Here is a 16,327-nt window from a genome sequence, read left to right on the forward strand (position 1 = left end):
TGAAGTTGTTCCCCTAGAGAAATTGCTGTCACACTACCTAAGACATTTAGGTTGTTGGTTGAAATTAAAATTTTAAAAGGCAAGGATGATAAACAAGAGAGAACATATCAAATTAGTAAGATTAAAAGAAATAATGAGCAGTTCGAGAGGAGAAGCGGCATGCACGAATGACCAACTTGTACTTTTATTGCACCGCATCTGGGCAACGCCTAAATGGAAGTTTTTCAATGTTACTTTTTCCTTTTTAGACGAATATAGATATTGAATTTTATTTTATCAGAGCCAACCTGGAGTCTACGTGTAGTTCGCTTTATCAAGCATGACATAATAATTACTTTCCGTTCAAAACACTTTCAATGAATTTCCTTTTTTGCCCTGATAAAGACAGCTGACAAATACAGTGTACTCACTATGAGCGCTAAATATGAAGCCAACTGAGAAACGCTAAAACTGAGCGCAGGAAGCAATGCTAAGACTTTCTTTGCCGTGTTACAGAAACCGCCGATTGGAGAACCACTAGAGAAGAAAGCAGCCAAACACGACACTAAAAAAAAAAAAAAGAAAACATTTGCATGCGCCCTACTGCTTCACGTTTGTCATTGTTGTCGTCTATCATCGAAATTACAACCTCTAATTCATGGATCCTCGTAGTGAATAGTTGAACACTTTTGAACAGTTAAGTCAACCGAGGGTGAGTGGTGACGCCAACTGCATAAGTTGAGAAGATAAATAAACCGTAACACAGGAAGCACATGTTTGCTGCCACACTCGATCCCGCAGCGTTCGGCCACACGTCCTCTGCGATTAGAAAAAGCGTATCTGTAAGAACTTGCATCATTCTGTTGCCTTCACAAATGTTGACGTACCATTGCGTCGTCAAACATCTTCCCGTCCTCACTATTGTCGGAGTTGACCTAACATAACAATTGCGAAAGGGAAATAGCTTTATTTAGCACATGAAAGGCTGCTCCACAACCAAAGCCCTAAATGTGAAACTTCGGCGCTCTAAGTGTATGGTTTAAACGCAATTACAACTCTAAATTTCCAGCGCATCTTTCCAATAAGTGTACACCAGTCGGCGAACAGAGTGAAAATCTTTACAGTGTAAGTAATAAATGGACAATTTTTTCCGCCGCGGTCTTTATGTAAACTGCGGGAGGTGTTAATTTTTTTGACCTAACCACGATGACAGCGCAGAGAATGACAGTGTGCATATTATAACAGTTTTTGTCTGCTTCAGATTTCAGAAATGTGATATGGAGTCATGCATTGGGCACTCAAGCTTTCTAGGAGTTATATATATATATATATATATATATATATATATATATATATATATATATATATATATATATTCTCCTAAATGCAACAAACGTTGCAAAAGAAATGATTTGGTGTTTCGTGAGTAAAGGAGCAACGCAGGATATCGTGGATCGTTGTCCTTACTTCCCCTCAATTTGGTCCTTCCTACAGTCGTCTGCTTGCCGTGTAATTTACGTTCATCCTATCCATTACTTTTGCCCTTCTTTTATTCCCCTTATATTACTCCCACAGCGCCAGATAGAAACCATATTCATCAGGGATTAACAAGAAGCTGTAACTATGGAGCTGCTTATAGAAATACACGCGCAAGGAGAAATCATTTTACTCACCGAACACCAAATCATTTCTTTTGCATGGTTTGTTGCATTTAGGAGAATATATATATATATATATACATATATATATAACTCCTAGAAAGCTTGAGTGCCCAGTGCATAACTCCATATCACATTTCTGAAATCTGGAGCAGACAAAAACTGTTATAATATGCACACTTTCATATGCACCCATCACTTGTGAACAGGGCATTTTCAGGACCTTCTCAGAAATGTAACAATCTTAAGTACAGTGTAACTTTCTTGATAAAATGAATCCGCTTAAGCTTGCGTAATTGCGATAGCTGTTTTTGGTATTGAGCCAGTTGAATGGTAGACTGTGCTCCAGTTTTTTTTTATTATGTTGTATATTTTGATGAAATTTGGCGCAACCGTTCAATATAAAAGGAATAATACTGCTTTTGACTACGGCTATGTTTTTTTTTGTTTCAACGAAGTAAAGTAAAAATTTATTGACATCGTTTCAAGCGTTCGTTATTTAGAACATTTATCTGTTTCCTTTGAATAATAAAATTAGCGTTCGTACAGCAGTAATTCCTCGGAGCCTCGCCGCTTTAGAGAATCTTAGAAATTAGGCATTGCTGATACGACATATTGTAAGGAATACTGCAAATAAGAATATTGCAAAACACGGGGAAATTGCGTTTTGTAACCATAAGGTAAGCATCGCCGAATTATCGCTCAGACGCGCGTATAAGGCGTTTCGACCACGGGAACGACGTATCAAAGTCACCATCACGAGACGAAATCCTCCTCCAGGAAGCCTTTCTGATTACAGAAACGACGCCATGGCCTTCGAGATCCTCCCAGCAGAATCTCGAAGGCCATGTGAAGGCCGGGCCGGCCATGCACAAATTGAGCAGGCTTGGAAATTTTAAGCACAATTTTGAGAAGTTTCCAAGAGGTTGAGGGGCTCAATATCAAGGTGCTCACTGCGGAAGGCGTTAAACAAGCTTTTAATCAAGGCAACCATCATGGTGAGAGACAAGAGCTGAGTGAGGGACCGCTATGACGACGTGTCCTAATTTTGCCATGGTTACTTGAGCAAGCATTTAGGTTCAACTGCAATCGCACATACACCTGGGGCGCACGGAAGAACTGTTTAAAACCATTTTCATTCCAAGGCTTTTGAATTTCCGCCTAATCGTATACTTTTTTTCAGGCCATGCGCCCCGATGGATATTATTGTAAGGCTTACACTGTGAAATCTTGCCCTTTTAGAGGTGTTTATTTTTAGAACAGGTGCAATTTCATTTCTGTGTTCTAAATCCCCTCGATTCTTGGTTGACCGCTCTTAGTGGGTATCAGCCTTTGAAGACCAGCAACAAGAGCGTTCCGGTAAATGTTCCTTTAGTACCACTTTCGGTTCCGCGTCATCTGCTCGCGTAATTTAATAACATTAAAATCTATATACTTCCTTTGCAAGCCTCCCAGTGAAATTTGGTTTACTATGCTACATTTTATATGTAGATGTATATTCGGTTGACACTGAATCCTAAAACCTAATTTGGCATTTGCTTTCTCTTCTTCTTCCTCTTGGCGCGCGCGTGCTGGTCTGCGCCCACGTGGGCACGTGCCATTAATTGCTGACAAGAGGAACACGTAGCCATAATGGAGCCACGAAATCAGTTGCTTGGACAACCGAAAGAAATTACCCGTCCGGCAGGCCTCTTCAGTCGTTTGCTGGCACCATTACAGCGGTATGTCTGAAATGTCTTCCGGCTTTTACTAAGTTTGTTTTTTCTCCGTTCTGTTCTATTGTTATAGTCACAGGGGTGAAGGACAGGTAGTTCCGATAATTGAAGCAGCGAACTGAGCGGGCCACTGACGAAGAGCAAGAAGGAAAAGAATTACCGCGCGCTGTCCCTTCTTTTCTTCCTTTGCATCGAAACAGAGCGCAATGGGATGCAAACTTGCTGAAACCTAATTTACAGAAACCGAAACGTGCCTAAACATAAGCGGGAACATCTGATCAATTTACGCGGATTGAATCAACACTGTGACGCTCAGTAATTGACGGGGTCGTTCAGCTTTTGTCGAAATTTGGCTTACGCAGAACCTTTCCCGTGCATATTGGGGATTCCATTCTCGTGGCGCTCCTGATCTTCGCTATCTCTGTGTACTGAGTACGGGGGACGTTTTCCATCTCTAGAGTGTTTAAACTTACGGCACGCCAACGTGGCTTGTGTACTTTTGACAAGCAGTGTGCATGAGAGAAGCCAACATCGTCATATACCATGAAACGCTTTTTCTTTCTTCTCTCTCTCTCTTCTCCTTTTAGCTGTGTACACAACGCAAAGTTACTTTGTCGTTAGGATGTTCTGCCGCTTATCACAAGATCACGCGTTCGATGGCAGTCTACGATGGCTGCATTCAATGCAATCGCAAGGCAGTAACGTTCGCGCACACAGGTTTCTTTCAGAATTGGCGCGTTTCTGGCTTTGCTCGCAGCCGCCGCCGCAGATCCCAAACGAGTTGTATTTACGAAAGTTTGTGTTCTTCCGGCCGTCTAATTCTTGGCGCACTCCTGGAGTGCATTCATGCGAAATGTCTTCGGGTGGTTTTCCTGGAAGATATTGCATTTATTTGTACAAGGTTGTATCTACATGCTGCAAGCAGTGACATTACTTTATTATTTGAGACGTTAATTTTTACCCATGAGATTCCTGAAGTTACATAACTTGAAAAATATCAACAATCAAGTTTATCTATCTATCTATCTATCTATCTATCTATCTATCTATCTATCTATCTATCTATCTATCTATCTATCTATCTATCTATCTATATCTATCTATATCTATCTATCTATCTATCTATCTATCTATCTATCTATCTATCTATCTATCTATCAACTCCGAAATACGGCATTAGCGCCAAGCTGGTTCAATAAGTTTAATGATTCTAGAGCTTATGATGAACACTGTTGTCCAATGTCTGAGCGAAATTGACGTAAACGTAATTATGCAGATTCGGACGATTCCTCAGGTCTCGGACGAAAATATTTTTGAGTCTAACAAATTTGGTCTATATAAATATGACATCTAAAACTTATCTTTAGGAATAATTATATAAACTAGAAGTGCACAGTAAGATACAAAATATATTCGTACTTTGCGTGTGTCCGAATAGTATTCGATAAACATGCGGAGAATTGAACCCCTCTGAGATCCGAATGTGAGATCCGAATTTGTACCAAAAGAAGAAAGATGAATTAGCTGCGTGAAAAGGAGAGAATGGAGGTAGAAGCACTGTGCACAAATGCATTTTCCGACCCTCGCTGCTCGTTTTCCAACTAGGAGGCAGCTACGACGCAAACCCACCTATGTAACAGGCATGTGCACCCTGCTTTATTACGTCATGCAACGTGGACGAAAATTTACACTTCAATGCCAACGTTTCTTTGATAGGACAAGGCCGATGCAATTCGATCTGTGACGTCATGCTACCTTGCCCGATTGCCATAAACTCTGATGGGGGTGTACCCGAGTAGCCGTTGGGCTTTTGACGTCACCGCTATCGTCACTCCAACCTTGGCAATCGAAATTACGGGGAGGTAGCATGACGTCATGAATCGAAGTGAACACGCCTTGTGCCGTCTATGCGGTGTTGATAAGGCGCGGTGATTTCGACGTGACCGCTTTGGTCACGCCGGTCCGAGCAATAGAAATTTCGGCCTAGGCAGGACGATGTCATACAGGAGAGAGCATAGAGCTGATGCCAATGAGCCGCTGCCAAAGCCATTTGTGACGAAAGCGGTGACGTCAAAATCACCGCACACTAGACGGGAACATTCGATGCTTTCTATGGCATTCGGGCAAGATAGCATGATGTCAGGGTTTAAAGTGCACCACCGTTGTGCTATCTAGGAGGCGTTGTTTGATGTCACGGCAATAATTTGTTTATTCAAACTTTCCAGTGACTGTGATGTATTGCACCCTCTTCCATCAGGTTTGGCGTGGACCTCGCTGTCCTAACATTCTTCGTAGTTGCCGGGACAATCTACGCCCTTTTGAAGTTGTACTGCTCTCAAACCTACCCACAAAAGAACGTTCCGGCGCAAAGGGAGCATATTCCAAGGAGCTTCTACGACGCGGACAACATTTCGGCGTACAGCGATAACATAGTGCCGGACATACTGCACTTGGTAAGGTGAGTCAGATAATTTGAGAAGTCGAGCACTTCTTGTGGATATGATACAGCGATCTATATTAATTCTGGGAGGCCTGTAGTAATATCATCGCTCCCTGTTCTTTTGAGAACTGAAGACACTAAAAGGTTATCAACACTTTATCGCTCGGTTTAATGCAAGTAATTGTCCTGATTGTCCTGACCGTCCCTGCTTGCTACAGTCTGCCGAATGCATCATAGCTAGGACACTGCTGTCAGCATTAATATCCTTGCTTATGTCCACGCTGCCGGCCACACGTTTTTGCGCAATTGCTAAGTAACGAATCCACGATACCAGAGTGTTCTCATTGCAGGAAATTTACACCTCAAAATGCACAATTCCTTTAATAAACAAACCTTTTTTATCGAAATTTTGGGGTTGGTGCTTGCCACATCTGTTTTAGTCGATCTTACGTCCAGGTAACCGCTGTTTACTGTAGCGCTCTCTCCAGGATCGGCCCTCTAAAGTATGCCCGTCCACCCTGGATACATTGTCGAAGCAAAGCGGGCCAATAAAAAAAAACAGTAGGGAACGCAGTCACGTGCCTCACGTGGTTTGTGCAAAACGCTGTGCAGAGTATAAAGTGTTGCGTGGCACTTGTTTACCCGCTTCACGAAAGCTCCACAATCACGTGACCGAGAAATGTGTAGAGTATGGTGTCTCCACTGCCTGCACTACATTGTGTAGGTGACAACCATTACCCAATAAATATGAAACCTCTGGCCCCATACGGTGGTAATTGGATGTGTACTTTCAAGTAAAAGGGACAATATCACCTCATTTTTGAGCAATAAATATGCATTACATGTTGCATGTCACACAGATGGCTTGAAAATTTTGAGCTCAGCAGGCGGGGTACACCGGGGTACACAACATGTGTCCTAATTTTTTTCTATGCCGCACTTGAAGCGCAAAGTAAATCAACAAGCGCAAGATAGCTGACATAATGAAGTATAATACGGATAGAATTGAGCACGCTCTCGGGAAAGTAGGAAGCTTAAATGCAGTGAAGAAGAAACTAGGAATAGGTAACAATTAGATGTATGCGCTGAGAGACAAAGCTGGCAATATAATTACTAATATGGATAAGAAAGTTGAGTGGCTGAGGAAATCTATAGAACTTTATACAGTACCAGTGGCACCCACGACGATAATAGAAGAGGGAATAGTCTAGAGAAAAGAGGGAGGGCAGCTGGGGAGGACCAGGTAACAGTAGATTTGTTGAAGGATGGTGGACAGATTGTTCTCGAAAAAGTGGCCACCCTGTATGCGTTATGCCTCATGACTTCGAGCGTACCTGAATCTTGGAAGAACGCGAACATAATCTTAATCCATAAGGAAGAGGACGGCAAAGACTTGAAAAATTATAGACTGATCAGCTTACTGCCTACAAACTATTTACTAAGGTAATTGCAAATAGAATCTGGAACACCTTAGACTTCTGTCAAGCAAAGGACCAAGCAGGATTCCGTAAAGGCTACACAACAATAGACCATATTCACACTATCAGTCAGGTGATAGAGAAATGTGCGGAATATAACCAACCCTTATATATAGCTTTCATTGATTGCGAGAAAGCGTTTGATTCAGTCGAAACCTTAGCAGTCATGCAGGCATTACGGAATCAGGGTGTAGACGAGCCATGTGTAAAAATACTGAAAGATATCTATAGCGGCTCGTCAGCCACCATTGTCCGCCATCTAGAAAGCAACAAAATCCCAATAAAGAAGAGCGTCCGTCACGGAGATACGATCTCTCCAATGCTATTCACAGCGTGTTTACAGGAGGTATTCAGAGACTCAGATTGGGAAGAACTGCGGGTAAGAGTTAATGGAGAATACCTTAGTAACTGGCGATTCAGTGACGATCATGCCTTGCTTTGTAACCCAGGGGACCTATTGCAATGAATGCTCACTGACCTGGACAGGCAATGCAGAAGGGTGCGTCTAAAAATTGTCAGCAGAAAAGTAAAGTAATGTTTAACATTCTCGGAAGAGAATAGCAGTTTACGATAGGTAGCGAGGCACTCGAAGTGGTAACGGAATATATCTACTTAGGGCAGGTAGTGACCGCGGGTCCGGATCATGAGACTGAAATAATCAAAAAAGTATGAATGGGCTAGGGTGCGTTTGGCAGGCATTCTCAGATCATGAACAGCAGGTTGCCATTATTTCTCAAGCGAAAAGTGTATAACAGCTGTGTATTACCAGTGCTCACTTACGGGGCAGAAGCCTGGAACCTTACGAAAAGGGTTCTGCTTAAATTGAGGACGACGCAGTGAGCTATGGAAAGAAGATTGATGGGTGTAACCTTAAGGGATAAGAATAGAGCAGATTCGGTGAGGTAGCAAACGTGGTTAATGAGATCTTAGTTTATATCAAGAAAAAAAAAATAGGCATGGGCCGGGCATGTAATCAGGACGGAAGATAACGGATGGTCATTATGGGTTACGGACTGGATTCCAAGAGACAGGAAGTGTAGCAGGGGGCGGCGGAAAGTTACGTGGACGGATGAGATTAAGATGTCTACAGGGACATCATTACCACAAATGGCACATGACAGGGGTAGTTGGAGAAGTATTGGAGAGGCCTTTGCCCTTCAGTGGGAGTAGCCAGGTTGCTGCTGATGAGGATGATGAACCGCAAACCAGGCTGGCAACGCTGAATTGTGGCAAAATGAATTGGAACGCTCGGTAACGGTTCCCTCGAGGACCTGAAGCCGGTATCCAAGACGATGCTTTTCTCTGCTGCAAACACCGGAATCGATGGCTGCAGGAAACGGAAATACGTCACGGCCGCCATGATGCGTGTTTGTTTCGGCATGTGCGTTTTGACGGTTCGCTGTTCCTTTCTACAGCGTGAGCGAATGAATTGCGGGTGCAACTAAAATTCGGCGTTCTCGCTGCAAATTATGTTGCAGTTAACACTTACACTTGAACGACACGCTGTGTATTACTCTGCAATGGTTGCTTAATAATTAGCAAGCTTGTAACGCTGCCTTAACAGGTATTTGTTGTTAAATGCAATAATCTTGACATCTGTGCAGGTTCAATAGACCCGAGGTGGACTTTATTGACGTGGTGGCCTTCCGCTCCATGTACTTGAACCACCGGCCCGAAAAGATATACGTTCACTGCAGTCCTTGCGGCTTTGTAGGGAACCACACTCGCTTTCTGGAAGGCATAAACTTCACCTTCATCCCTGCAGTTTTCCCCGAGGAGGTTTTTGGCATACCTATAAAGGTAAATGAATGCGCTTGAGCCAGACATCCTTGTGCTCCTGCCACTTATATATTTCCCACAATTATCACTAGAGGGAATTTTGGCGCTGCTCAGTACTCTCCCAGACAGAGTGGTTCTACTCCTTCAAGCCGAGTGTTTCTACTTCCCAAAACAGAGGTCTTGTACTCCTGACCGAGAGATTTTAGTCCTTCAGAACAGAGTGCTAGTACTCTTTCGAACAGTGTGAAAGCACCCTCGATGTGTAGTCATGGTCATGTTAGCGGGGATTCCCAATACTTACATTTGGGGAATATTTGATTCCTTCAAAAGCAGCTCCTGCAATTATGCTTGGTGAATTGGATGTGGCCTGTAGTCGCCGAGTTACTCAATTGGAAAATTTTTTTCTCTAAAACGGTCGAAATTGTTATTAATCAGTCACAAGACAAACTGAATAATAATTTCAGAAACATACTGACACACACATAAAATGAGATTTCAATGATGCCCATGAACTTTACAACACATCTTCAAATAGAACACAAGTACTTGCTGCAAAGTTTCATCACTATTACAGCGTAGAAATATCATTTATATTTATTTGGCTCCAGTTTCTCAAAAATAAAGTTTACAATGTTAAGGTAAACACAGAACAAATGTGCGCAAACTCGCAAAGTATTGACACTACGCTCGAAAAAAAAAAATGTGCCAAATTACTGGCGAGTAAGCGCCTCTCTAGCACAAAACTTATGCACTTATTCAGTATAGGTTACCAGATGAGCTGCTAGGCATTGGGCTAGTAACATAGAAAAATTGTGGAAGAAATGGTTTTTTCCGCCATATTCTAAGACAGCAACTCATGTGATCACGTCCTGTACAACATATGGATGTTCCTGAGCACAGTGCATTTAGAAATGTTTCGTATATTCTCATGTGACGCCGCAGGTCTAGCTTTGGTTACAAATATTTCACATAACGCTATTCATGTATGGGCTGCGCCCCATTGTTTGTAAGCGTGTCTTCTCGTGGCTCTGCCAATATATCTCCCCTAGTCTGAAAGCGGTACGGAGGCGAATAATATTTCCTATTCGGTGGGCATCCTCACGAAAGTAGTTTCCTGGTGCGATTAGGAGTGATCCGTTACCCTTTCTCCCAAATAAATAAAATTAAATTTACAATATTACTTAGTTTGTAGCAAGTGGGTATAAAACTGTAAGGCGCATTGGCACTATAATCTAGGGCATCAAATTTTTTGTCAGATATGGTAGCTTTTCATTCCGCATCACGATATGAATGCTATGCTTCTGAGTTAGAGCTTGTATAATTACATGATGAATTACTGTTACTACTTGAAAATACAATCTAACTAACGTTTAGCATGGATGTGAGCCAAAAATCGTATGTGATGAATATGATGCATAAGAAGAGCCACAAGCAAAAGTAGAGGAAGGACAGTGCACGAAAAAGACAAAGAGGCAAATCATAAATTTGGAAAGGCACCATCCTGTTTTACAGATCCCTTCCATGCACATGGATTTTGCATGCGGCTATGCGTATACTTGCAGGATAAACCAACTACCTGAGACCGAAGCTTTTTCTTCCTACTTAAGTGGTTAAGGTGCACTAAAGTAGGAAAAATTATCGGACTTTTCAGAATCCTACATTCGTCTCAATACAAATATATATGTGTCTAGGAAGACCATGACAGTGCCTCACTGTGTGCTCTATTTAAAGTACTCAAATTTACTATGGTCAAAAATGCTTTGATTTCATTTTACGTTATAAAAATTATGCCCGCACAAACCATCAAACTTATGGGGCTTTTGCTTGATTAACACAATATGTTCACATCCACCAATTGATGAGCAAGTGTTCATTGCAGATGCTCTCAGTTCTTATCACTAAACACAACCCCGGCTCCATAGCATACTTGCTTGGCAAGTACATTGAGTCACCCTAATCAAATCTAATCAATTTCGCGACTGCTTCCTAATGATAGCAATTCTGTTAATCGTTGTATTCCATTGTATTCACAACAATAAATATTTCATTCAGTTATTGATTTCTATTGAACAGCTCTTTTGGTTGTTTCGAGACGAACGGTTAGGATGGGCTCAACGCTAGAAAAAACCCCACACTACTTTTTTTTTTCTTCGCAGGTTACTTTCGGCTGAAAACTTCTATAACAGTTCGGGACGCTTTTCTGGCCACTGAAGAAAAGTGCCTTTCATTCGGGCCGTGTAGTTGGGCGTGTAGAACCTCTTTCCTCCGGACACTTAGACAAGATCTCTTCTTTGATAAGGCATTCACGGAAAACGGCTCTTCCTCGTAGAAACATTGCATGTCCTACTCATAAGAGTCATTTACGTCTTTCTTCAAAATATAATTATGAAACTCACGTTATTAAGGGGCAGCTTTTGTCTGCCTCGTCTAGAAATTCCTGTGCAAGGTACAGCGTTCGCTGCGCCTGTAACCTCCTCATGAAAATTCTGCATATCCTTAAAGAAGCACCTCCTATGTGAAATACTCTAATATGACTGACAGGATTGCCTTCATAGGTAGCACTACAGATGAAGACTAAGAATAACTGCGTGCTTGGACGATGTGCTCAAAAGCACCTACTTTACATTGGTAGGACGATGTGCTCAGAAGCTATTTACCTTATATTGTGTAGGTTGCTCAAAATATTTCAATGTTACTCAATATGGTGTAGCAGGACTGTTTGGCTCAAAACGTTGTTCGTTCTTGCTATAGATTCCCCAAAGAACGCTTTAGCAAACCTACAAGCCATTCAGCGCCTTATTCTACCTCGAGAGTGTGTTGTGTTGCGCAAAGTTAGAACCAGCATAGGAAATTATGCTAAGCCTGACTTATAGCGATGCTATATGTTAGAAGTTATAGCGTTGGTGCCAAACATAAAATCGTGCTTCATTACGTGCACCGAGGCTACAAAATATTATCTGTATAAGTGACTGAATGGTACCTAAGGCACTAGGGACTAAATGTGACTTAGTTTTATGCATTCGACAGAGGACAGGTCTGAAATCGACGCCAAATTGTTTGCTCTACACCTGCATTTCTCACGCAGGTATCTCACCACGCTACCGACGTGCTTCGCCTGAGAGCTCTGATGCGCTACGGAGGCTACTACTTTGACAAAGATGTGTTCGTGATTCAATCTCTGCGACGCTTCCTCCGATACGAGGCAACCATCAACATTTGGAACGGTGACTTCATGGGAAACCAGGCGATATTCTCTCACAAGAATTCGCGCTTCCTTCGTCTCTACCTCGACACCTACCGTCAGTAAGTCGGGTGGTACTACTTTACTGCTATACTGATACTAATTCTGCCCTGCGAAATGGATTCGATGGCTGGGAGCGAATAGCATTGCCCTAGTATAGGAGCCTACAGCCAACATACTTCCCTCTGCAGAACGAAAAAAAAAGGCTACCACAAAGCGCGCATGCTTGGACGCGGAAAACGCTAACGCGCCGCCATGATACAGCAATTTAATGTTTGCCAGTTCACCAGACCAAGGCCCAACTGAAGCGCGAACATAGCAATGAAAACCATACGCTACAGGATTGTATATTGAGGTGGAGCATTGAAGCTTCTTGGTATTCAAGGAGGGTGTCTTCTATGGCCCGGTGCAGGTGAAGTTGTGTTCTCAGTGTGAATCAAGAGCAGGCGTGAACGCGGAGAGGCGATTCAGAGAAGACCCAGAGCATCAAGGATTTGGGAGTTGATAAGTTGGCTTGTTTAGAGGTCCACGCACTTACCCTTTCAAACACGCATAACTTAAAAAAGAAGAAGGAAAACATCGGATCTTTCTAGGAAAAAATTGCGGAATGAAGCCCGCATAAAGTCTATAGGCGCGTGAAGTGAAGACGCTTATTTTCGCATTACAATGGAACTAGTTGGAATATTTTGTAAGTTTATTTCTGCATGTCGGAGTATAATTGCGCAGGCCGCAATGCGAATTCCATCATGGCGGTGGCTTTGTGTGTTTAACTTTCTTGGCCTGGTAATTATATAAATTCTTTATATTTTAAATATTCTACCATGTTCTAGTACGCTCGTTCGGCAGATGTTGTTATGAATGTATAAGACTGCAAAAACTAAGTCGCAAGAAAAACATATCGTGGGAAATAACACAAACAATAATTGTACGAAATAAGATACTTAGTAAGAATAACTTGAAAGCGACGAAAAAAAAAAAGGGCTGACCATCACTTAAACATGCACTAAAGATGAAGACGAAAGCTTGCGCGATCATGAGACATTCGAGCAGTTAATAGGCACTCTCATTCGAATGCATTGATACTTCACATCACTTGTTTGCTACATGGAAAGATCGTTAGTTCGAGTGCCTTAATTAACTCTACCCGTATTCAAACTGTCTTAATTGACTTTGCCTTAAGACCAAAAGTCGTAGGTTCCACGATTACTGCATTCGAACAGGTGGATGCTTCCAGGTTAACCACGATCATTCGCGCTTCACCGGAAGTTTTCCGAGCACGCGAACAGGATTTTAACTTGGGCCTAATGCTCAATTTTAAAAAACTTCATAATGCGCAATGTAATGACAAAAGCTTGCTAACGTTTTGAATATACTACAATATGATCATCGTTTTAAATTTCTTTGTGAAGGCAACTACTTATAATCGGCCACCAATTCAACTATTTCATGTATATATAAGATCGCTTCTGGTTCTGGTTCGACTCGATTTGAAAGAGTACTATTCGCACAGCCTTGTTGATTGGTTAAATAAATGTTTCATTGATGATATGCCTCTTTTGCGTAATACCAACGATGGGAATGGGGAATACCGTGCCGGGAGTGTAAGGCGCGATGCAAGAGGATGGATGTACAACTGGTGTTAGAGCCCGAATATCCTGGCTACAGCGAGCACATTCTGATCTGGCTAAAGCCAGGAGTGGTCGGATCCACTTCTCGTATGCGTTCCTGACGGAAGCACCTTTTCCACACCGCATCATCTGCTTGACACTCCAAGGTCAGGTGTTGGGTTTTGTGTTGTACTGCTTGCTTGAAGTTGGGGCAGCTGTACACGCCGCTGTAGGAGGCGCCATGTGCGTAGTCGTCAGCGTAATATCTTGGTGAATTCCTTGGGTTTGACGTCTAGCTTAACCCTGATACTTCGCACCTCTGCACCTCTGACGTGAGCAGAAAGCCAGATTAACCGGAAAAGAAATACTTGTCCGGTTTTCGGTAAACCAGGAGGAAGTGCTAGGCAGTTGGGAGTTACGGAGTCTCTTACCTGCATTAAATACCTCTTTATAGAAATTGTTACGAAGCACCTGGAGATGCGGGGGCACTTTATCACTTCAACGGTCCTGCTTTTCATTGTGCAGGTTGAATGACTCGCGTTGGTATTACAACGCGGGCCAGGCGCCCTTCAAGGTTCTGCTCCAACCACATCCGCACCTCGTCCATGCAATGTACTATGGCCTGGAAACCGGAATGGACATGCTGAGCGTCCTGTACGAGCCACACGCCTACCCGTACTGGCGCAACGCTTTTGCCGTACACTTCCTGTGGCGTTCACGCGAGGAGTCGCCACACGATGCATTGCACGCCGCTCCGTTCAACGAAACCAACATCCGAGACGTCGACAATGTCTTTGGACAGATGGCGCGCTCGGTTCTGTTCGGAACCTCCGCCTTCGTGCCCCCGGATGCTCCTATCCTGACCGTCGCCGAGCTCGCGGCTCGAATGGACCGGGGCGAGGACCTGACCAGCATGGGCCCCGGAAATGAGCGGCCATTTTATTACCCTGTGATCAACACCACCAAGTTTAAACGCCATCACTGACGCAAGCTCACATGGAGATTGTGTACGGGGTGCTCTTAAGTTGTGAATTAATTTCAAAACTTAACAAAGTGTTTTGGTTTACCGAACAGGGCCATCGTGCCTAGGCTTAAGTATTGTGATGTATAGTGCATAAAAAGTTTGATGAGCTTTTGCAGCGGCAACTGTTAATGGTTGACTCCCTCGTGGTGTTTTATGTCTACCGGCGTTAACCGTCTTCCCTTGCTGGAAAACTACATGAAAGGGTCAAGTTTACTCGAATTTCTCCTCAGCATCACCACTCATTTCACCTTGATGCGTGTTTTTTGGACCAGTGCTGTCGAAATAAAGCGCTTGCTTGCGAGAGTCAAAAGCCCAGTGACTACTTAAGGCACTCCTAAAAACCAAAAAAGAAAGAACGCAAGCCACTATCTTCGCCATTTTAGCCTACTTCTTATTAGAAATATTCTCTACTTCGTTGAACTCTGTCTAGTCAACATTCTTTTACTTAGGAGACCGTCGTATTTTATCTATACATATCTTGTGAAGTGTCTTGTCTTTGGTGCTTCTGGCCTTTCGATTACAAGAGTAAAAGGGCTTAAATGGAACTGAAGGTGTTTCCCTAGCGAAATTCCTGACATACTACATAAGATGTTCAGAAGTATTTGAATGGAGAAGCGATCTGCACGAACGACCAACTTGTACTTTTAACGCAGCATAGCTGAACAAAGCCGTAATAGAGGTTTTCCTGTGTTCTTTTTCTTTGTACTGTAATGAAGATATGGAACTTTCTTAGAGCCAACCTGAAGTCTACGTGTCATTTGCATTATCAAGAATGACATAATAATAGATACTTTCCGTTCAATAAATTGTCAAGTCATTTCATTTTTAACCCTCTTTAAAACACCTCACCACCTCAAAAGTGAAGGCAGAAAACGTTATTACTTCTGTGATGTGTTACTGAAACCGCCGATTGGAGGACCATTTCCCACAGAAGTAGGGGAAAAAAATTTTAAGAACATCATTTGCATGCGCCCTAATGCTTCACACTCTTCCTTTTTTACCGTCTCTCATGGAAACTACAAGCTCTGATTCATGGATGCTTGTTGTGAATGGTTGAACCAATTTAAACAGTTATGACAAAAGGGGGGGAGTCGCGATGCCTACTGCATAATTCGTGTTGAAAATTAAGCAGTAAGACTAGAAGCACAGATGTGCTGCCATACACGATCCCACAGCGTTCGGGCACATGTCCTCTGTGATTAGAAAAAGCGGAGCTGTAAGCCCTTGTATCATTCCGTTGTCTTCACAAACACTGACGTACCACTCCGTCGTCGAAGATCTTCATCTCCTCATAATTCATTCTGGTGTTGGCATTAAAAATGCAAAGGGAAATAGATTTATTTAGTACAAGAGGGGCTGCCAGCTACGAGCTCAAGCAAGCAAATGTGAAACTGTAGCGCTCCAAG

The 16,327-nt window shown here is 42.7% G+C and overlaps 1 protein-coding gene across 1 annotated transcript; it reads left to right on the forward strand.

The window, feature by feature from the left end:
• Nucleotides 1-3,260: 3,260 nt before the first annotated feature.
• Nucleotides 3,261-15,743, forward strand: LOC129383875 (uncharacterized). Its single transcript, XM_072284335.1, has 5 exons — nt 3,261-3,358; nt 5,610-5,810; nt 8,875-9,070; nt 12,135-12,352; nt 14,423-15,743. Exons 1-5 carry the CDS (start codon nt 3,270-3,272, stop codon nt 14,880-14,882), a joined length of 1,164 nt encoding a protein of 387 aa, XP_072140436.1. The 5' UTR covers nt 3,261-3,269; the 3' UTR covers nt 14,883-15,743.
• The last annotated feature ends 584 nt before the right edge of the window (nt 15,744-16,327 follow it).

The sequence above is a fragment of the Dermacentor andersoni genome, chromosome 9, assembly GCF_023375885.2.
Source record: "Dermacentor andersoni chromosome 9, qqDerAnde1_hic_scaffold, whole genome shotgun sequence".
NCBI classification, from domain to species: Eukaryota; Metazoa; Arthropoda; class Arachnida; order Ixodida; family Ixodidae; genus Dermacentor; species Dermacentor andersoni.